This window comes from Leucoraja erinacea, chromosome 23, assembly GCF_028641065.1.
Source record: "Leucoraja erinacea ecotype New England chromosome 23, Leri_hhj_1, whole genome shotgun sequence".
Classification (NCBI taxonomy): domain Eukaryota; kingdom Metazoa; phylum Chordata; class Chondrichthyes; order Rajiformes; family Rajidae; genus Leucoraja; species Leucoraja erinaceus.
In genome coordinates, this window is record NC_073399.1 from 4,800,897 (window position 1) to 4,824,235 (window position 23,339).

A 23,339-nucleotide genomic window follows, 5' to 3' on the forward strand; every position below is an offset into this window, starting at 1 on the left:
TATATCACTGGATAACAGATGTATATATCACTGGATAACAGATGTGTATATCACTGGATAACAGGTGTATATATCACTGGATAACAGATGTATATATCACTGGATAACAGGTGTATATATATCACTGGATAACAGGTGTATATATCACTGGATAACAGGTGTATATCACTGGATAACAGGTGTGTATATCACTGGATAACAGATGTGTATATCACTGGATAACAGATGTATATATCACTGGATAACAGATGTATATATCACTGGATAACAGGTGTATATATATCACTGGATAACAGGTGTATATATCACTGGATAACAGGTGTATATATCACTGGATAACAGATGTGTATATCACTGGATAACAGATGTATATATCACTGGATAACAGATGTGTATATCACTGGATAACAGAGTTAGGAGATGAAACATAAAATGGTTTGGTATGGATTTTTAATTCATTTAACAGTTTTCACTGAAATTTGATCTCATAAACAAAAATCTTTCGTCATAGCATTTCAACAGATTTACTCAAGAATTGTATCAATTTTGGGAAGGTTTGCCATGGCAATGTTCTCGTCTAGCTAGTCTTTTTTTTGCATTTTTCATAGGCGGTTTATGTCTGTGATGACTGCCAGAATTATTACTTTTTCGTCACAAGCTGCTGAACCCGAAAAATCCGCTGGCGATCCTGATTTTTGTACCTCTCCATGGAATCCTAGGAATGAGTGGGTTAACATATGATGAGCGTTTGATGGCACTGGGCCTGTACTTGCTGGAGTTTTGAAGGATGAGGGGGAAGCTCATTGAAACTTACCGAATAGTGAAAGGCTTGGATAGTGTGGATGTGGAGCGGATATTTCCACTGGTGGGAGAGTCTAGGGCTGGAGGTCATAGCTTCAGAATTCAAGGATGTTCCTTTAAGAAGGAGATGAGGAGGAATTTCTTTAGTCAACCTGGGGAATCCTTTGCCACAGAAGGCTGAGGAGGCCAAGTCAATGGATATTTTTAAGGCGTTATGGGGAGAAGGCAGGAGAATGGGGTTGCGAGGGAGAGATAGCTCAGCCATGATTGAATGGCAAAATAGACTTGATGGGCTGAATGGCCTATTTCAGCTCCTATCACTTGCGACCTTCTGGCTCCCAATTTTCAATTAAAAAACCTTCCGCACAAGGTTCCACTTACAGCTTTAATTTACATTATTAATGTATACATTTTTGGGTTCGTTCATATGATGTCATATCCACAGCGCAAAAGGCCATTACCTCAGTTCCCCCACATTCTCCAGTTCTTCAATGCATTAGAAGCAAACTCCTGTTAAAGATGGCACTCACCAGTTTAGTGAACACATTAAATCTAAACTTCTTGTACCAATGTGGTCATCGCAAGAGTGAAACACTGCCCTGTCAGGACTAGTTAGATATGAACAAAGATAAAATGTCAATTGAAATAAATCTTTTCAGCACTAAAATAAATATACCAGAATTTCAAATTTCCTTTCACATCCGTGCAAGAAATCCTGGCTGGGAAATAACTTTCACGGAAATGGGGATTCCAGGACAATATCCCGAGCATCAAGATGTATTATTCTAAACATTAAATTCTAAATAAATTAGGTACACAGTACAATCATTAATCAAGGGAGAGTTGCTGCACATGTTCTTTCCGTGAAGTGTGTAGCAAGGAACTGCAGATGCTGGTTTAAGCTGAAGATAGATATAAAAACCTGGAGTAACTCAGCAGGGCAGACTCTGGAGAAAAGGAACACGTGACTTTTCGGGTCGAGTCCCTTCGCAGACCTTAACATTTTAGGTCAAGGCCTTTCTTCAGACTGAAGAAGGGTCTCAACCCGAAATGTCACCTCTTCCTTCTATCCAGAGATGCTGTCTGACCCGTTGAGTTCCTCCTGCTTTTTGTGTCTATCTTCTTACTATGAAGATAGTTTATAGAGGCATTTACTCCCAGGACTGCCAAATAATGATTTCACTAACAGCAGCTTCTCAAGTCAGTTTTATTATTTTGCGGTCTGCATCTTAATCAGGTCCTTCATCCTGTTTCATTTTGTTGGCCATCTCACTGATTCTTGGAACTGATGGTGGTCTTCAGGTAACAACCTTTATTTTGAGTATGGAAATTGCTGAACACCATCTGAAGCAAGACATGGGAGTGCCATCTCCCCCATCAAAACACGGGAGTTCCTAATGTGAACTGGATTAGTTGTTGAACATGGTTGAGGATTTCCAAGGGCTAGGATAGCAAAGTCATTCTGACTGTGTTGCAGGTTTCTAGGTGGGCTAAGCAATGGCAGAGGTGAGGGGCAAACCAAGAGGCGAGGGGCGGAGATGGCAACAGCTTTGGGTAACCCGTTTCAGGCATAAAACCAAATACCCGATTGAAAAACTGAAAGGTACCAGAAACCAAAAGACAGACTCCTATGGTGCATGTTTATCTCATAATATTCCTCTCAAATATTTAATTATTTGCCTTACACATTTAGAGCAACTGAAGAACGGATGTGCTCCTTCAGTCCGTATTTGCAGGAAGCAGAGATGCTGGAAAGACCATGCTGCAATATGAAGAAGGGTGGGAGTGGATGAAGATGTCTTAGCGTGTGGGTACTGAACAATGCACATGTGGACTGCAGAGTAATGTTCAAAATCAAAATAAAAATACAAATATAATCAGATCAAACTGCATATTTTCAGCCCGTTCACAATAATTCTGTACAATAATCTCATCTATGCAACAATGTAAAACTGGTTCAATATTTTCTCAAATGTAGAAGATTGGCTTTGCCAACAGCATGGCGTTCCAGGATTTCATCACCAGCAGTATCTCAAGTCAGTTTTACTCTTTTGTGGACTGCATCTTGATCAGAGCCCTCCAGCTCCCGTTTCATTTCATCAGCCGTCTCACTGATCCTCGGAACTGAAGACTGCCCCCGAGTCCCTGGTCCATTTGTGCTGAAAGAGCCGTGGACCTCCTTCAACTGTCGAAGCTCTCGCTTCTCACGCCGTTCCTCCATCTCTTCAATCTCATCCGCAAATAGGGTTTTCAGAGATGGAATGAGTTTAGGCACCACCTTGAAGTCACCAAACCGAACCTGGGTGGAAATGGTTTAGTTTTTTTTTACAGGAAGTAGTGTACTGTGTTGAAATCTCATTATTACAACAGTGTATCACTGCTTGGAACAGACGGCTGTACCAAACAGATATTCAGTGCATGGAGTTCAAGTTCATTCCTTACGTTTAGTTCAGCTGATGGCAATGGAACCCAACAACAATGGCAAAAGAAAATTCTCGCAATCACTCGCAACTAACATTGAAAGTCAAATCTACCTCACGTCTTGGTCAAACTACAAATGCCAGCTACACAAAGTGCTGGAGAAACTCAGCAGGTCAGGCTGCATCTTTGGGTAACATGGATAGGTTAGATAGGTCACTCCCTCACTTATTGTAAGGGGGGGGGGAGGGGGGAGTTGGAAGGGGGGGGGGGGGATGGACTGGACAAAACCAGGCAGGTAATAGGTTGGTACAAGTGAGGAGGGCTTCTTGATAGGCAAATGTAGATAGACAAAGGCCAGAGATGAGGTTAGAAGATTGAGGGGGGGATCTTATAGAAACTTACACAATTCTTAAGGGGTTGGACAGGCTAGATGCAGGACGATTGTTCCCAATGTTGGGGAAGTCCAGAACAAGGGGTCACAGTTTAAGGATAAGGAGGAAATCTTTTAGGACCGAGATGAGAAAAACATTTTTCACACACAGAGAGTGGTGAATCTCTGGAATTCTCTGCCACAGAAAGTAGTTGAGGCCACAGTTCATTGGCTATATTTAAGAGGGAGTTAGATGTGGCCCTTGTGGCTAAAGCGATCAGGGGGTATGGAGAGAAGGCAGGGATGGGATACCGAGTTAGATGATCAGCCATCAGTGCAGGCTCGAAGGGCCAAATGACCTACTCCTGCATCTATTTTCTATGTTTCTATGAAAAGAGACAATATGCACGTCAAAAGAATTGAAGAGTGGCGAATTGTGAAGCTAGAGGAAAGTATGTAGATGAGAATGGAGGTGGGGCGGGGGGGTCAGTATGTGGGGGTAGAAAGGAGTAGAGGACGGTTATGTAGCTACCTACAATTGGAGGATTCAATGTCCATACCCAACTTACCCAAGCAAAATATGAGGCATTGTTCATTCAGTTTGCACATGAGGAAGCCCAGGATAGGAAGGTCAGTATGGGAATGGGAAGAGGAGTTAAAATGGTTAGCAACTGGAAGATCAAGCAGGCCTTGGCAGACCTAGCTCAAGTGTTTAGCAAAATGGTCGCCAGGTCTATCCCTGGTCTCGCCAAGGTATTGGAAGCCACATCAGGAGCGGCAGATCCTGTAGATGAGGTTACACGTGGGGGGGCACATAAACCTCTGTCTCACCTGGAACAACCCAACCCAATAGTATCAACATTGAACCGCATGTAAACTGGAGGAACAGCACCTCATATTTCACTTGGGTAGCCTTCTTCAAATGTTTGGACAAAGGCCAAGTTATTAGGGAATGTTCACGGTCCAAGCAACTTTGTGGCTGTAAAGAAGTCAGACGTGGCTGGCAATATTGTGGATGCAAGCCAATCATCATCTGTCAAAGGTTTGCCCTGTGAATTATTTTTCTCTCTGTGTTTGTGAAGTGATTTCTCCTCAAATGGGAAACAGTACGTACCCTCATATGGTCAAATGCTATTCCAACTTTTTCATTGAAGTCCGCACTGAACAGGGGGATCTTTGCATATCTCTGGCTGAAATGGTTTAACATTATGAATTCTGCATTCATCTTCATGCCCACATCAATGGCTTGAGAGGTTGTGCTGTTGCAAAGAGACATCAAACAAAATTGTTTAAATACAACTTTAACAAGTGATTTTGGAAAGTCTTGTACAAATACTGACAGAGCATCACAAGAAGATGTGGGCAAAGGTAGCGCAAAATTCTCGGTGAATAAGTGCTCGAGAAATTTTCAATACTCTATAGTGAAAATGGTGTGGGGGAGGGTTCCCCATGGCAGGGCTTAATCATTACAATTGAAACAGAAAACAGTGAGCATACTCATCATGGCAAGTGGCATCTGTGACAAGAGAAACAAAGTTAACATTTCACAATCAAGAGCTCAAAACCCTTTACATTCATTGTGTCTGTCCAGCAAAGTTTCTTCAACCTGAAATATTAAGACCAAGAAAACAATTGCAAAACTCAGAAGATAACCAATTTACAATTACTGGTGTAGCAGTTCCCCCTCTCTCACTACAGATGCTACTTGATCTACTGAGTATTTCTGGTAGTGCGCTAAGAATTGATTGGACCCATTTCAATGCAGATGTGCAGCCTGGGTTTTGGAGGTCCAGAATCTTTGCTAAAGTTCGATAATCGAGCTTGATTGAAAGTATCATTTCTCAGCTTGCTGGATGGGAAGTTAAAGGCTGGCCCTTTAAGTGTCACTCGAGAAGGCCGCTGCCCCTTTGGTAAAGGCCCACACCATTCGTAAGTAGAATATTCCCAAGACAAAACTCCACAAAAGGCATCAACAAAATGTTCCAGGCCAACTGTCACGGCTGCACACACCCAGCGATCTCACGCGCGTGTGTCTGGAGCACAAAGATAAGTGTTTTCCTCAGCTTGCTTGATGCACGCAACAGACACAATCAGATCTAGCAGATGAGCTAGACAGTTCTTTTAATCACTCCGACTTATAGGCCTGCAGCCTCCTGTGAGGTCCAATGCAACCTTGAGCATGCCACATCATCTTCTAACTGGGCACATTGTAGCCTTCTGGACTTCAAGCCCTGTCCCAAGTTGAGAGTTCTTTCAAGTGCTCTCCCGAGTTTAAAAAAAATCAAACAAGCGCGGAGAATGAACGTAGCGGGTACGTCGGAGCTCGGGGACGTCTCTTGCCGGCTGGTACCACTAATGGCAGGTACTCGGGAAAACTCGTTAACGGCAGGTAAGACTCGTGAAGATTTTTCAACACATTGAAAAATGTCCACGAGAGCCCCGAGTACCGACGAGTGGCCATTACCGTAAATCTCCGAGTTCGAATCAGGGCAAACTCGGGAGAACGCTTGGAATGAACTCGCTCCGTGGGACAGGGCTATTAATATCGAATACCACAACTTCCGTCAATTTGCTTCAGTTAGACTTCCGCTAAATCTAACTCTCTCTTGTATACATCCAGTGAATTGGTCTCCACTGCGTCCTATGGCAGAGAATTCCACAGATTCACAACTCGCTGAGTGAAAACGTTTTTCCTTGTCTCATAAATGGCCTACCCCTTATTCTCAAACTGTGACCCCTGGTTCTGGACTCCCCGAACATCGGGAACATGTTTCCTGCATCTAGCCTGTCCAATCCCTTAAAGTGGTAATAGTTCCTCCGGGATGAAATGGATAGGTTCAGAAATCTAGTGATCGTTTTTGAGGATTTTATAGGTTAAAAGGTAATGTAGCATCAGAGTTTGGCCATTACCTGTGTGTTTTCTCAATAGCTTCTTCCTCAAGTCCATCTTCCAGTGTAGCCTCGTGAATCAGCAGGTTGGCATTCTGCCCTGTTCAGTAAAAAGACAGTTCAAGTGGGAAACTGCACTGCCCTTTAAATCTAAAGATATATTTGTATTCCATTTGTTAGTGTAAATAAATGCAGTTCAATATTTGACAGTAGTTTGCCAAAATTCCAGACATTCGAAATGCCTCATTGAGCAGATTTATCAGCTGCTGAGAGTGAAGATTGGAGCACAACCGCCAGCAACTGCCCACCATCCCGGCCACTTGGACTGAGCCACATGTTGCCAAGACCCTCACTGGAGGCTGGTTCCTGGACAAAGTACAAATTTTGCATCTATACCAACCTAATTAACTTACAAACCCGTACATCCTTGATGTAACATCTCGGAGAAAACCCACGCGGTCACGGGGAGGATATACAAACTCCGGACAAACAGCACCCGTGGCTGGGATCGAACCCGGGTCTCTAAGCTTATTTGGAGGCTATAATGTTTAATAGTCTGTTGGTTCTCGGGAAGAAGCTGCTCCTTAACTTGGACATTACAATGTTCGGGTTCCTATACCTCATTCCCGATGGTAAGAGTGAAATGAGAGTGTGGCCAGGGTTTTGTGGGTCTTTGATGATGCTGGCTGCCCTTTTCGAGGCGGCGACTCCAGCAGATTTCTTTGATGGTGGGGATGTCAGGACCCTTAGTCAGTCCTTCAAGAATACCCCCTTTTTCTTAGGCAGTCCTGCGGGATCAAGAATGACTTGCTTGACTCAGGATTTTCGTTTTGGTGGTTATTAATGAAGCCGATGCAGAAAGCACAGACACTTCCACAGATGTGGTGAGAGGTTGCTGACAAGGTGGATGGGTGGGTGGGTAGCTTTAGAGGTGGTTAGGCTTAGGATTGGTTTCCAAAATGCATCCCCCAAGCTAATGATACTAATGTGATCTAACCAGTCCATCTACAGGGTCTTGGTGAGTACAGGGTCTTGGTGAGACCACATCTGGAGTATTGCGTACAGTTTTGGTCTCCTAATCTGAGGAAAGACATTCTTGCCATAGAGGGAGTACAGAGAAGGCTCACCAGACTGATTCCTGGGATGTCAGGACTTTCATATGAAGAAAGGCAAGATAGACTCGGTTTGTACTCGCTAGAATTTAGAAGATTGAGGGGGGATCCCTCAATCTTGAATTACAAAATTCTTAAGGGGTTGGACAGGCTAGATGCAGGAAGATTGTTCCCGATGTTGGGGAAGTCCAGAACAAGGGGTCACAGTTTAAGGATAAGGGGGAAGTCTTTTAGGACCGAGATGAGGAAAACATTTTTCACACAGAGAGTGGTGAATCTCTGGAATTCTCTGCCATAGAAGGTAGTTGAGGCCAGTTCATTGGCTATATTTAAGAGGGAGTTAGATGTGGCCCTTGTGGCTAAAGGGATCAGGGGGTATGGAGAGAAGGCAGGTACAGGATACTGAGTTGGATGATCAGCCATGATCATATTGAATGGCGGTGCAGGCTCGAAGGGCCGAATGGCCTACTCCTGCACCTATTTTCTATGTATAGTCCTTGGATTGTCCTTGTTATCCATGCTTTCAAATTATTAACATATTCTAAAGCAGTGACGTTGACATTTATTTTTCAAGCAATCCACTTTCATTCATGATTCACCCAAATAGCCCGATTGAATTAAGTAATTCTCTGATCTTTGATCTTAGACCAATTTCAAACATCCCATGACTCGTTTGAAATCAATGTTCCAAAGAACACTTACAGGCTATGTTATTCCTGGTGTCTGCAGCTAAATGATACATTTGGAGTTGGTTTCCATGTTTTACTGGCTTGTAACCATGTCATTGAAATTACCACAAGAGTCCAACAAATGGACCTCACTTGTAGGATTTGTTGACAATCCAACAAGAGATTCAACAATCTCTTGACCATCTTAGACAGATACAATCTCAGATAGATGCAAGAATAACATGGATAACGTTCAATGTTGGTGAGTTAAGGGTGCTGTTGTGGTCCCCGGAGTGACAGGAAAAGAGCGTGAATAGCCAACTCCTGTTCCTTCTAACTATAGAGAATTTAGAACAGAGACTCAAGAGACTGCAGATGCAGGATCCCTGATTAAAACAAGAGTGCCGGTGGAACCCAGCGGGCCAGGCAGCATCTGTAAAGGGGAATGGACAGATGACACCTCGTTCAGATTCGATGTTCTAATCCAATTTCATTGCATTCTCAAATTCACTGACCTGTCTGAATGAGGTTTGTACAAGGCATGGTATCTCCCGAGTACACAATTTTCCAGCCTGAATTGTGCTGTAGGATGCAGCCGAAGGCATTCCTGCAGTGTCGCACCACGCAGGTCTGAAACTGACAGACACAAGCAGATAGAAGAAAATAGCACAATGTTAGTGTCCAGAACGCACTGTAGCGGATGCCAACGATCCAAACTAAAAACTCATCCAATTTCACCAACTTTATTTACAGTTTGACACAACACATCTGTAAACTGAATTCTTTATACAGAATTCAGCAGCCAAATGAGACAATAGATCTTAGCCCAAGATATTACCCACCGTTAAGAGATGGCTACAAGCATCAGATATTCTCAGTTGCAGATTCTAAAACCCACAACTTAATGAAGCACCAAATACTTTGATCAGATTAGAAAGTTACAAGTAATTCTTTCACTAAACTCAGTTTTCTTTGCACAGATGACGTTAGAGGGAATTAATGGGGACAATTGCCTTGCATTATTGTTATTGACCACTCATTCTGCTTGGATTAAATTAGCCTGAGCAACAACACAGAATCCCAAACAATTTTCTTTTGAATTACGGGATTTGAAGAGAAAATTGTGTGGACACCAAAACAAGATGCCAATTTTGCAACCGCAAGAAATGCAACACCTGTCCCTTCACCTCCCCCTCGACTCTATTCAAGGACCCAAGCAGTCGTTCCAGGTGCGACAAAGGTTCACCTGTATCTCCTCCAACCTCATCTACTGCATCCGCTGCTCTAGATGCCAGCTGATTTACATCGGTGAGACTAAGCGGAGGTTGGGTGATCGTTTCGCCGAACACCTCCGCTCAGTCCGCAAGAACCAACCTGAACTCCCGGTGGCTCAGCATTTCAACTCCCCCTCCCATTCCCAATCCGACCTCTCTGTCCAGGGTCTCCTCCATTGCCAGAGTGAGCAACACCGGAAATTGGAGGAACAGCACCTCATATTCCGCCTGGGTAGCCTGCGGCCGGCGGGCATGAACATTGAATTCTCCCAATTTTGCTAGCCCTTGCTGTCTCCTCCCCTTCCTTAACCCTCGAGCTGTCTCCTCCCATCCCCCCGCCCTCGGGCTCCTCCTCCTCCCCTTTTTCCTTCCTTCTCCCCCCCACCCCCTATCAGTCTGAAGAAGGGTTTCTGCCCGAAACGTCACCTATTTCCTTCGCTCCATAGATACTGCTGCACCCGCTGAGTTTCTCCAGCATTTTTGTGTACCTGCCAATTCACTGTTGTCCATTTTGAGCTAACGAAGACCATTTTAACCCCCAGGAATGTTTCCTGTTTCAGCACATCTCAGTAGAAATACAACAGGAGAACAGTCAAACAGAGTCTGTACCCCGCAGGCTACTCCAATTCTCTTTAGTTAAAAAAAAAAAAAAAAAATAGTACCTAAGGCAGTCAACAGATTGACATGCCAAAATGTTCCTTTACCTTTTCCAGTTCAAGCTTCTTTAACAAAGAGTGGATCAAGTCTTGAGTGTTGAACTTGGTAACTTTGCTACCTTCCACAAGATGCCATGCAGGAATGAGACTGAAAACACAAAGGTTCACCTGATGGTCAAGCACAGTCTAGTGACAGAACAAGACCCCTCACAAGACCCCTCACAAGACCCCTCCAGATCCAATGTCACACCCACCAGGCTCAGACTTCGTGAGCCCGCTAATCATGCCATTGTTCCTCATTACCCCACTTCCCATTACGCACCATCAACATTCTTACCATGCAGAAATGAAGTCACCTCAACCGTGAACATTTCATTAAACTCTGTGTCGACAGACTTTTGTGGAGAGAAACTGAAGATTTAATTTACTCTTCCAAGAATGAAGTGCAGAGTCTTTGAATGGCCTGCAGCGGATGTGAGTATTTTAATGGGCTTAGTTCAGTTTAGTTTAGAGATACAGCGTGGAAACAGCCCCTTTGGCCCACCGAACCCGCACCGACCAGCGATCCCCGCATATTAACACTATCCCACACACACTCGGGACAATTTACACTTATACCAAGCCAATTAATCTACAAACCCGTACGTCTTTGTAGTGTGGGAGGAAACCGAAGATCTCTGAGAAAATCCACGCGGTCATGGGGAGAATGTACAAACTCCCTACAGACAGCACCCGTAGTCGGGATCGAACCCGGGTCTCCACCGCTGCAAGCAGCAACTCTACCGTGCCTGGAAGCTGTTCCACGGACTTCCCATGGACTTAAAATTCCAGGGCCATTACTGCTTTCAACTTGTACAAATAAAAAACAAAGCTCAGTAAAGAAAGCAATCCTCCAAGTGCAGACTCACTTGATATGTCGCAGAATCTTCTGGCAATGACTGTGGTACTGATTCAACCAGTTCATGATCTGTGCTGGGCCCACAAGTGTAACCGGGCTGAAGGATTCACCCAGGGCAACCTGGAAATAGAACATGTGTTTAAGAAGGAACTGCAGATGCTGGAAAATCGAAGGTACACAAAAATGCTGGAGAAACTCAGCTGCACCCGCTGAGTTTCTCCAGCATTTTTGTGTACACTGGAAATAATTCCTGTCAACAGGGGTCAAAACAAAACAGCAATGTACAGATGTAAGCGGACAATGTTTTTAAAGGTTGGCAGCAACATCATGGAACAAGGGACAGAAAGCAGGGTAGAGATACAAGGAACTGTAGATGCTGGAATCATCTGCACTTCCTTGAGCCTAGTTGTCAATAGCTATTCTTGGAATGAGATGATAGATACAGCAGCTCAGTTCTGGGACCATTGCTCATTCCAGGCATAATAGTAACACAAACTTGGTAATACAGAGAGAATACTTTCACAGTTTACTGATGTAAAGCTTGGCTACCTAACCCAAGCCTACCTACACATGCTATGTTTGGGTTGTGTTGGTTTTGGTTCAGGTTGGCTAAGATGAGTGTTTTCCCCAGGTCCTTAGGTCCCCAGCTCCGCAAATAGCTGAGCATCTTGGACAACACAGCTCACCCACATCATGACACACTGGTCAACCTGAGGAGTACCTTCAGCCACAGACTGGTTCCACCAAGATGCAGTCTTCCCTGTGGCTATCAAATTGTACAACTCCTCCCCCTTCTGTCGTGGGGTAGACTGAGACTGATGCTCGTCCCACTCCCCAATCTTTGCACACCCCCCAATCCTTTCCACTCGTCACTTTAATTTCATGTACCTTGTGTTGTTTTAGGACCGTTTGCAGATCAATTTCTCTCCTGGGATAAGTAAAGTTCTGTTGTATTGTTTCGTATCACACTGTAGGTCAGGGCAATTGCCCAGATGCTATGTGTGCCATCCATGCCTCGAGAAACACACCTGCTTCTCCTTAAACGGCTTATGGTTAAGACTGATACAGTTATCGCAGGAATCAGATCAGTTATGGAAACAAAGTACTTTCAGTCTGAAGAAGGGTCTCGCCCTGAAACATCACCCATTTGCTTCTCTCCAGAGATGCTGCCTGTCCCGCTGAGTTACTCCAGCATTTTGTGTCCATCTATAAATACTTGTGCTCGAGTTAGGTGTTAACTTTGCATCCGCACAGAACTCAATACTGAATAGACACCAACAGCAAATAGGCCCGAAAGGTCAACCATTCTTTCTCTCCAGAGATGCTGCATGGCCCGCTATGTTACTCTAGCTTTTTGTGTCTATCTTCGATTTAAACCAGCTACACTCTGAATCAAATATACTAGAGCAAGACTCTGAATCCTAAAGCCAATTTTATTTTTTGCTTTTCACTGTTCTGTTGGAATGTGTTAAACCAAAGACATTTACTGTTTTTCTCTCTGCAAATGCTGCCTGTTCTTCAGAGTGATCCAAACATTTGTTTAATGCAATCTTTAATTGTGCACATGTGTGTTGGATAATAAAAAAATTAAATAATCGAAAATAGGGTTTAACTTACCAAAGCCTTTTCTCGTTCCAACAATATATTTATCAGGCCCTGCAACATAACAAGATGTTACTATGGAAACAGTAAATTGTAACAATGCACTGTCTCCTCGCTCTCTCCTTGGGCAGGAGGTACCATGTAAAATCCCCTCAGCTCCCACCCAATCTAGGCAGGAATTTAAAGCAGCACATCAGAGGAGTTTACTGGAAGTTACACACAAGAGACGGCAGATGCTTGAATCCTCAGCAAAAAATAAACTCCTGGAGGAACACAGCAAGTCAGTGGAGGGAAATGCACAGATAGTAGGGATCTGAAAATGATCTTCTTCAGAATAGGATTTACTATCATTTGGAAGAGACTGGTATAACAAAAATTGTCAATTCTTAAGTGGCCAAGTCAATCACCCGATCTGAAGTCAATTGAGCATGCCTTTTATATATGCTGATGGAAAAACTGATGGGGACTATCCCCCAAAACAAGCATAAGCTAAAGATGGCTGCAACACAGGCCTGGCAGAGCATCACCAGAGAAGACACCCAGCAACTGGTGATGTCCATGAATCGCAGACTTCAAGCAGTCACTGAACGCAAAGGATATGCAACAAAATACTAAACATGACTACTTTCATCTACATTACATTGCTGTGTCCTAAACATTATGGTGCCCTGAAATGGGGGGGACTAGGTATAAACACTGCTGTAATTTCTACATGGTGAAACCAAAATGTGTAAAAATGGCCTTTATTAAAATCTGACAATGAGCACTTTAGCCACATGTGATTTTTTTTTTCGAATACAAATCTCAAATTGTGGAGTACAGAGGCAAATAAATAAATGATAGGTCTTTGTCCCCATCTTCAGATAATAGGCAACGTTTCGGGCCAAAACCCTTCTTCGAAACCCTTCTTCACAGCAGTCTGAAGAAGGGTTTCAGCCCGAAACGTTGCCTATTTCCTTCGCTCCATAGATGCTGCTGCACCGTTGAGTTTCTCCAGCACCTTCGTCTACCATGAGAGATCTATAGACAAACAATTTACCAAAGCCACCCTTCCTCATCTCTAGTGCAATAAATCCAGAAAAGGCCAAGTTAGTTATATTATTGAAGCAGAGCTTGAACATGAAACAGGCAGAAATAATACTGCTAATACTCACTGTGTGATGATCAGCATGCATGTGGGACACAAAGATGGCTGACAAATTACAGAGGACCCTGTCCACATCATTACCATAGTGGCGACAGAGTTGTCCAAAGGTGCCTTCACCGCAGTCCAATAATATTGATCGTGTGGAGCTAATACAGTGCAAAACACAAATCACGGAGATGATACTTGTAATATTACCGCAACTGTTTTTATCCCCATCTTACTCTCTTCAAGAGAAATTTCCTAATCTCATTCCTTTTCTTCAGATCATCAGCAAAACAAATCACAAATTCTAGCGCACTTTTTGGGTCACAGATAAGAGAAATTTCACTGAGCTCAAATTCAGGCAGAGTCCTTACCAGGGGCAAAACTAACACAAATTTTATTTTATAAAAATAGGTGCATTCATGCATTTAAATAACCACTTTAACATCATAAAAACAGCCATAGTCACCTTACACATGAATCATAAGGAACATCAAGAGGATGAGGGGCGATGTTATAGAAACATATACAATTATAAAAGGACTGGACAAGCCAGATGCAGGAAAAATGTTCCCAATGTTGGGCGAGTCCAGAACCAGGGGCCGCAGTCTTAGAATAAAGGGGAGGTCATTTAAGACTGAGGTGAGAAAAAACTTTTTCACCCAGAGAGTTGTGAATTTATGGAATTCCCTGCCACAGAGGGCAGTGGAGCCCAAGTCACTGGATGGATTTAAGAGAGAGTTAGATAGAGCTCTAGGGGCTGGTGGGATCAAGGGATATGGGGAGAAGGCAGGCACGGGTTATTGATAGGGGACGATCAGCCATGATCAATATGAATGGCGGTGCTGGCTCGAAGGGCCGAATGGCCTCCTCCTGCGCCTATTTTCTATGACCAAAGCTTGCTTGAAAATTAAAATAAAGAATATAAAACATAAATAAGATTCTTGTCAATTGACAACAGAATGCTTTCTTCTCAACTTACAGCCCTTCTATTGATTAAAGCTGCCATGATCAATTGAAACAGACTTACTCTATGTTTAGAATGATGGAGCTAACATTTCGGATCTTCATGGGGATCGCAGAGCCCGTTCCAAGGAAAACGACCTCTGGATATTTGTCAACATTATCTGGTAATACAAGTCAAAGATAAATTAACTCCCAATATCAATGACTAGTAAATCTGAACAGTTGAAAAACACATGGACATTTGTATTTAAATGTACATAAAAGGAAGATTACATTGCAAACCATAGTACAAAAGTACATCTAATGCAAATGAAGTTTCCAAGATTCCAAATACCTGGCATTTAAATTAATTCCATATATCCTGAAAACCTATTCAGTCCATTAGATCTGTGTTAGCTCAGTCATCCCATTCCCCTATAAATGGTCATGTAATGTAATCTCCCCACATCCACATTAATTATACAGCACCAACACGGCGGCTGGGTCAATTTACCGTGGCTAATTAATGTACCAACTCACGTCTTTGCGGTGTGGGAGGAAGGTTTATGTTGAAGTACAGAGAAAAAGCGTTGTTTTGCATGCTATCCAAACAGATCAGATATACCATACATATATACAATCAAGACAAACTCAAGTACAATAAATAGAGCAAAGGGGAAGATACAGGGTGCAGAATGTAATTCTCAGCACATTATAGCGCATCAGTTCCATAGACAAAGTCCGATGTCAACAATAGGGAAACATAGAAACATAGGTGCAGGAGGAGGCCATTCGTCCCTTCGAGCCAGCACCGCCATTCATTGTGATCATGGCTGATCCTCCCCCTATCAATAACCCATGCCTGCCTTCCACCCATATCCCTTGACTCCACTAGCCCCTAGAGCTCTCTCTTAAATCCATCCAGTGATTTGGCCTCCACTGCCCTCTGTGGCAGGGAATTCCATAAATTCACAGCTCTCTGGGAGAAAACGTTTTTTCTCACCTCAGTCTTAAATGACCTCCCCTTTATTCTAAGGCTGTGGGACGAGATGAATCGAACAGTATCCTGGTAGGACTGTTCAGAAGCCCAATAATAGAGGGGAAGAAGCTGTTCCTGAGTCTGGTTGTGAGCACTTTCAAGCGTCAGAATCTTCTGCTGAACGAGAACAGGGAGAAGAAGGAACGGCCGAGGTGGAACAAGTTTTTGATTATATTGACCACTTTCCCCAGAGAGAAACCCATAGTGTCACAGAGAGATTGTGCAAACTTCTCACAGACAGGAGATCAGGACTCAAGCCTACAGCTGTACCACCCTTATCTTAAATAAAAACAGAAAAAGCTCAGCAGTGGGTGCACGATCTGGGAACATCTTTGGAGAAAGTTCATGTTTCAGTTGCATGACACTTCATCAAAATGGGAAAAAGTCAAAAAGGTAACGAGGATTAGCAGGCACTGCATTTGGGATAGAGGAGGGAAGAACGTCAGAGATGAGGTGGAAAACAAAAGGTCATATAAGATTATTAAGGGTTTGGACACACTGGAGGCAGGAAACATATTCCCGATGTTGGGGGCGTCCAGAACCAGGGACCACAGTTTAAGAACAAGGGGTAAGCCATTTAGAACGGAGACGAGGAAACACTTTTTCTTACAGAGAGTTGTGGCTGTGTGGAATTCTCTGCCTCAGAGGGCAGTGGAGGCAGGTTCTCTGGATGCTTTCAAGAGAGAGCTAGATAGGGCTCTTATAAATAGCGGAGTCAGGGAATATGGGGAAAAGGCAGGAACGGGGTACTGATTGGGAATGATCAGCCATGATCACAATGAATGGCGGTGCTGGCTCGAAGGGCCGAATGGACTACTCCTACACCTATTGTCATGAAAGGAGAAAAGGGCAGTGATGCAAGGCAATGAATATGGTGAAATGCATTGACCCAGAGCATGACGCAGAGGCAATAAGACTGATTAACGGACTTTGTCCCCCTCCCAAAATATCGCTCACCAACACATCCAACCCCGCCCATACTTTGACAGTTAGGCACCTGTCAAAGTAAAGCCACTGTAAAGCCACTGTCGATCAGAATGTCTGTTTTTATCATATTGTTAATTTTAGGCCTACTTTCTGTTGTAAACACGGTAATTTTAATTTGTTTTTAAAGCTCTATGTATTTATCCTTTTTTTATTTATACACTGAATGGAAACTGATCAAGCAGCGTTTTTTCGTTTCCTCTGTGTATGCGAGTACTCAGTGAAAATGATATTAAAGAAATACTGGACTCAGCTGGTTCAGTATTTTTTAATGAATATATGTAAAGACTAATTATTAGCCCATCTGCTTTAGTTGTTTAATATTTGATTTTTTTTTAGTTCACAGCTCGGGAACAGGCCCTTCAGCCCACCGAATCCGCATCGACCAGTGACACTACCTATACACATTAGGGACAATTTTGCACTTATACCAAGCCAATTTACCTACAAACCTGCGCGTCTTTGGAGCGTGCGAGATCACGGGGAGAACGTGCAAACTCCGTAAAGACAGCACCCGTGGTCGGGATGGAAGCCAGGTGTCTGGAGCTGTAAGGCAGCAACTCTACCATTGTGTCACATTGTATAGCGGTGTTACAGCATCGATGCAAACTGGTTAACAGAAATGCCAGAATAAAGTGCGCTCACTGCCGGTGTTTAAATAATAGCCTTCTCCTGCCTAAACATACAAGTTCCCCGAGGAACAACTTACTATTGAACGATGAAGGAACCAGACCACAGTACTTCCCAGACAGGAGTTCCCAAAGCACCTGGGAAATCTCTGCTCACTCTTGTGAAAGTGGCGCTCGGTGATATTGTTTAATGACTGCATTTGCCATCCCAGAAGATCAGGAATAAACAGACTAGCCACAAAGCAAGTTAATGTAATCTGAAGGTGGGGAACCACTGGAGCAGTTAAGGTAGCCATGCATTTAATTATTTCAACCCAGTCCAGGTACACCCCAGGGGAAAAAAACCAGCACGGCAGATTAATAGAACCAGGGAGGAATGTTTCTAAACAGAGACTTCCTTTTCAAATTTAATAATCCAACATTTGCAATGATTTACCTGATGGAAGAGCAGGGTTTGCAGCTAATACTCGCTTGCACTCTTCAACCTGTGCCATGAAGCCTGGGATTTCCATTGCCTCATTAATAAATTCCTTTGTGTCAACTTCAACCACAGCATCCCTGCTTGAACAAAGTGGAGAAAATGCAGCTGAAAATCAGTCATGCAGGAGGGGAAATATTTGTTTAACTAGTCAGCCATTTCCTTGTTCCCCATTATAAATGCACCTGTTTCTAACTGTAAGGGACCTACATTTGTCTTCACTAATCCTTTCCTCCTAATCTTTTCCTCTTCACATATCCATAGAAGCTTTTACAGTCAATTTCCTGTTAATATTCCCCGCTATTTATGCCCCTTGAATTTTACATACTGATCCACCACCGATTTTCCAGTAACTGGTGGTTTACCACCTCTTTTAATCTGGACAGAATTACAGGAGCGCACTTGAACCCTCCCTCCACTTATCTTCCCCATTCATGGCAGCCACTTAAATGGAGGCACACATTCCCCCAGTCTCACCCGTGGCTATCGATGATGCAACTATCTCGACCAATAGTCCCACAATTACTTCCCTTGCTTTCCACGATGTTCGAGGATACACTTGATCAGGTCCCAAGTATTATTTACCTTTATGTGTTTTAAGAACTCCAGCATCTCTTCTTCAGTCATGTGGACTCTCTTCAAGGGAAAGAGGGTTTTGTAATGACCTAAAGTTGGTGGTCAATGTTCATTGCAATGGGTCCTAAGCTACTCAAGGGGAATGAATGGGAGGTTCAATTTGTGTGTGGCCTCATTCTGGCAATGGAGGAGGCCCAGGACAAAATGGTCAGTACGGGAATGGGAAATGGAATTAAAAAGGTTAGCGACGGGGAGATCCAGCAGGCCTTGGCGGAGAGCGAGCGCAAGTGTTGGTGAAATGGTCGGCTAGTCTACACGTGGATGAGTAAACTGTTTATCTGTTACTCCACTGTTCTCTGCTACTCCAAAATGACAAACATACAATGAACAGCACAACAACAGGCCATTTAAGGCAACTAGTCATGACTGGTGGCAATGCTTGTACAGCCCCTATACTCGTTCATTAACTCACTTGATCTCAGCTACTTTGACCTGAAATAGGGGATGGAGGCAGCTAAGACCACCCGAGGCAGCAAGTCCCACATTTCAGCTGCTCCTTAATTATATTATTCTATTGCAATTGTCCTTTGCAAATTATTCATTTCGCCATTTGCCTTCTAGATTTGGTTCAGGTTCTAATCAGAAGTTTCTGAATGAAAACACCATTGAAGGATGAGTCACAAGTTCCCAAACAAATGTATAAATGGGAAGTGCTCAGCTCCCTTGGTTTCACAGACTGTTTATATGCCATCAGTTCTGGTGAACAACCACAGTAAATATATCTAACTTACATGAACTGACCTTTGCCATTCAAATTTGGGCCGTAGTTGATACTTTAGCAGACAGTGTCCTCGAACTATTGGCACAGAGAGGGAGGCAGGCTCGTCCTGTAATCAAAAGGAAGTTTGCCACACACGTGCATTATTCTTTACAATCTGCTTAACGATTATGAACTAGAATGGTACTAGAAATTTACAAAGACCACATGCAAAAATAAATGTGAACAGTTAATACAACCATGAATTAATAATTAGCCCCTAATAACCCAAGCTGGAAGAACAATATAATCGCAGTTACACTTCTGTAATTTGATTCCATTAAACTTTACAAAACCAAATGTCCAGGAGTAAGATTGGACAACACTGGACGGAGGACACCGGTCCAATGTTAACTTTGTAATCATTCCAGTGACTTGCCTACATTATGGTGGAGAGAGGCCAACACAGCAGCTCAGTGGAGGGCAAGCAGCAAACATGACAACTATAAACATGGAGCTCTCAAAGTTGCAGTCAGCTCCATGGACCAGGTTGGCAAGAGCCGAATTACTAATGCAAAACCCAAACCTTTGAATCATGTACCTACCTTGGTCTGAAAGGTTTTCAATAGCGGGAAGATGTCCGAATGAATAAGGTTGAGTTGCGTCTGGATTTTATGGCTACGCAGATTGTGAACGGTTTGATTATTTTCATTGAGGATTAGGTGTTCTGTGGTCGGCCCAAACCTGTGGTGAGGTTAAAAAACATGATGCTGAAATGAACAAAGAAATGAAACATGCACACTCACAATTAAAACTTCAATAGGGATGAGGTCATGTAGGTATACATCAAGTTCCAGAAACAATTTCAAACTGCATTCCTGATTTTTGAACAAAGAGTCTCAAGTTCCATAGAATAACATAGCACATTTAAAATAAGGTCAAGTTAAACCAATCTCCTCTGCATGCGTGTGATCTATTTACCTCCATTCCCTGCATAGCCATGTGTCCTTCTAAAAGCCGCTAAAATACCACTATCATATCTGCTTCCACTACCACCCCTAGTAGCGCGTTGAAGTGTCTTGGCCACATTTCTCCTCTAAAGTTTTCCCCTTTGACCATAAAGCTATACGCACTATCTTTGACATTTCCGCCGTAGAGAAAAGTTTCTGACCATCTATCCTATCATAACTGTTTCTGCTTCCATCAGGTCTCCGCTCAGCTCCATTGAAAACGATCAGTTTGACCAGCCTCTCCTTTTTGCCAACATGCAGGCAGCATCCTCAGAAGCCTCTTCTGCACTCTTTCTAAATCTAAAACAACCCCTTTAAAACATAGTGCACTGTTCACTGAGCCAAGCTGACAATACAACCCCTTTGAGCATTTCAGGAGTAAACTCCCAAGCCCACCAGACTGCTTCATGGACACATCACAGCAGGAACGTTTCAGAAACAATTGCAAGAGTGCACACTTGAATTATTTTAAAATTTAAAATACTTACAACGCTGAACAGAAGATTTCACAAACACAAAATATAAACTGAGCTCTGTATTACGGGACCCAGAACAGTAACACAGAGTACAATATGGACAATAAATTTCAAGGAATTATTGACTCATTGCAGTTCCAGATTTCCAAACATCGATTAATGGGAAGAATATAACGAGGAATGGAGTAAATAAATAACTCAGTGTTGCAAGTAACCCCAAGGCAACTTTTGCGTTGATATTTATTTCTTGGTTGAGTAATGACTAGTCCCTTAACCCCATACAGCAACTCGATGGCACTGTAAGTGTGTACGTACAGCAGGCTTCACAAAAATGTAATCACCTTGCCATCCACGACTTATACACATTGTCTGCCAAAACCGCCTCAGGCACCATGTGGACCACTAATGCAGTGGGGCCTTCACTCCCACCAGCCAGATACCTGGAATAAATAAATTGTAATAAGATCAATGGAGGGAAGAGAAAAGAATGTTGTTTTACTAAATTATAAGTCCTTTGCCCAAGCAGTGCACAGTTGGAGTAAAACCGCATACCATTTTGAAGACACATCAAGTGGTACTTTCCAAATGCCAGCCAATTCTTACAAGGGAGGTGATCAAGCCGTCAAGCAAACCCCATGGCAAAACTTGGTACAACTTTTCTAATCTCCATTGATTGAGGAAGGAAGCACCCCAGGCCAAACACCAGAAAAATAATGCATTTGTCCATGATGGATGTATTCTACAGTAGGAGAGATCAGTTACAAACTAGTCTGTGATGGATAGTGACTATTAGCACAGAGAGTGGTGGGTTTCTGGAATGTGCTGCCATGGGGGGGGGGGGGGTGGTGGTAGAGGCAGGTTTGATAGTGGTATTTAAGAGGCTTTTGGATAAGCATTTGTATATGCAGGGATTGGAGGGATTATGGATCAAATGCAGGCAGAGATGAGTTTAACATGGCATCATGTTTAGCACGGACATAGTGGGCTGAAGGGCCTGTTCCTGTGTTGGAAGGAACTGCGGATACTGGTTGAAACGCAAGATAGACACAAAAAGCTGGAGTAACTCAGTGGTTCAGACAGCATCCCTGAAGAAAAGGAATAGGTGACGTTTCGGGTTAAGACCCTTCTTCAGTCTAAGGGGAAAGGGAAACGAGAGATATAGATGGTGATATAGGGAGATATAGCAGAAATGTGAATGAATGATATGCAAAAAAGTAATGATGATGAAGGAAATAGGCCATTGTAAGCCGTGGGCCCAGTTACATACAACCTGCTCCTGTACTGTCCTGTTCAATAACGTTTGTAAGCCATGCAAGTTGGTAAGCCATGTTTTGGAATCAATATTTCAGCAACATAGATACAATGGAAGAAACAGGATTTATTGCATTCTTTTAGTTCTCTTTGCATGTGGCTCACATGCTTGAGAAATAGAAGTTTGCTGATATTTATTCACACTAAAGAAAGAGGGCGACATTAAAGAGCAAATTACAGGGATAAAACACTTGGAAAGGCGTGGGATAATCAATGTCAGCCAGAATGGATTTCTTACAACCAACTAACTTCACTGAATTGGTAAATCACAGGGAGAACTGATCAAAGTAGCACAATAAATTATATATCTATGGACTTTTGGAAGCCATTTGAATAATTGACATGAAGGAGACTTTAAGAAAGTGGAAGGCCATGGGATTAGGGAAAATAACAGTATTGTGTGAAATAACCCCTTTTAAATTATTAAAATACTAAAACTGATTAAAAAATTCTATACGTTTTTACAATATTTTTGTGCTCTATTTACGCAGTTTAATAGAAATTCAGTTGCTAACTGTGATGAGGTTCTGTGCATGCACACATCCATACATTATGGAATTATGACATGAACACGTCCCGTGGCATGTGTAGTTACATTCATGTGCTTAGCATGATTGTCACTAGCTATGTGATTTCCAATTGTTCCTACATGATTATAAACGGTGTACATCATTAATCATAGAAGAAAGACTTAATCAGACTGTCAAGCCATGGAACTGGCCCATTCATGCTTGAATGATGAAGAGTCTGAGCCCTTCTTCTTTAAAGCCAGTTTCCGTTTCCTCAAAATCTTTTATAGTCGGTCAACGAACTGCCGTCAGGAATTAATGTCCCTTATTTTGACTTTTTGTCCCTTATTTGGGAGTGAGAAAGTTGGCAACCCTACCTGAGACTGAACACGAATGTTCTTTCAGGGCCATGAGATGCACATGGATTCAATGGCCTCCTAGTCGCAAGTCTGTCTAACGGCATTTACTGAGTGTGGAGTTTAACAACCTCAACGCTTTCATCAGAGAACATCCAACAAGTAATGCATCAGTTCTATATTCTCCACCGAGCAAGCTATTTATTGACAAATGTTTAGAAGATAATGAGTAACTAACTTTTGGAGCTGTTCGTTCTCACACACGGGTTGGATAAACTCCCGACTGGGACATTCCAATACAAGGAAAGTGGGCCCCGGATCAGCAGGCGTGCACACTTCTTCCGGTCTGATCTGCAAAACATATGGATAGCTCAGGTGTGCAAGCAACGGCATTACCTTGCATCTACTCAGCATTGAATATAGAAGCTGGGATGTAATGTTAAAATTGT

The 23,339-nt window shown here is 42.9% G+C and overlaps 1 protein-coding gene across 1 annotated transcript in view; it reads right to left on the reverse strand.

Annotated features, from left to right (window-relative positions):
* Nucleotides 1-439: 439 nt before the first annotated feature.
* Nucleotides 440-23,339, reverse strand: part of LOC129708123 (zinc phosphodiesterase ELAC protein 2-like) — a 39,534-nt gene continuing 16,634 nt past the window's right edge. Inside the window, exons 11-24 of the mRNA XM_055653687.1 lie at nucleotides 23,129-23,241; nucleotides 21,056-21,154; nucleotides 19,834-19,972; nucleotides 19,273-19,358; nucleotides 17,854-17,975; nucleotides 14,851-14,947; nucleotides 13,846-13,984; nucleotides 12,707-12,745; nucleotides 11,100-11,209; nucleotides 10,240-10,339; nucleotides 8,777-8,897; nucleotides 6,503-6,581; nucleotides 4,707-4,851; nucleotides 440-3,100 (exon numbers count right to left, since the gene is read on the reverse strand). Of these exons, the coding sequence (XP_055509662.1) occupies nucleotides 2,834-3,100; nucleotides 4,707-4,851; nucleotides 6,503-6,581; nucleotides 8,777-8,897; nucleotides 10,240-10,339; nucleotides 11,100-11,209; nucleotides 12,707-12,745; nucleotides 13,846-13,984; nucleotides 14,851-14,947; nucleotides 17,854-17,975; nucleotides 19,273-19,358; nucleotides 19,834-19,972; nucleotides 21,056-21,154; nucleotides 23,129-23,241 (1,656 nt within the window). The 3' untranslated portion in view covers nucleotides 440-2,833. The remainder of the gene's footprint in view (nucleotides 3,101-4,706; nucleotides 4,852-6,502; nucleotides 6,582-8,776; nucleotides 8,898-10,239; nucleotides 10,340-11,099; nucleotides 11,210-12,706; nucleotides 12,746-13,845; nucleotides 13,985-14,850; nucleotides 14,948-17,853; nucleotides 17,976-19,272; nucleotides 19,359-19,833; nucleotides 19,973-21,055; nucleotides 21,155-23,128; nucleotides 23,242-23,339) is intronic.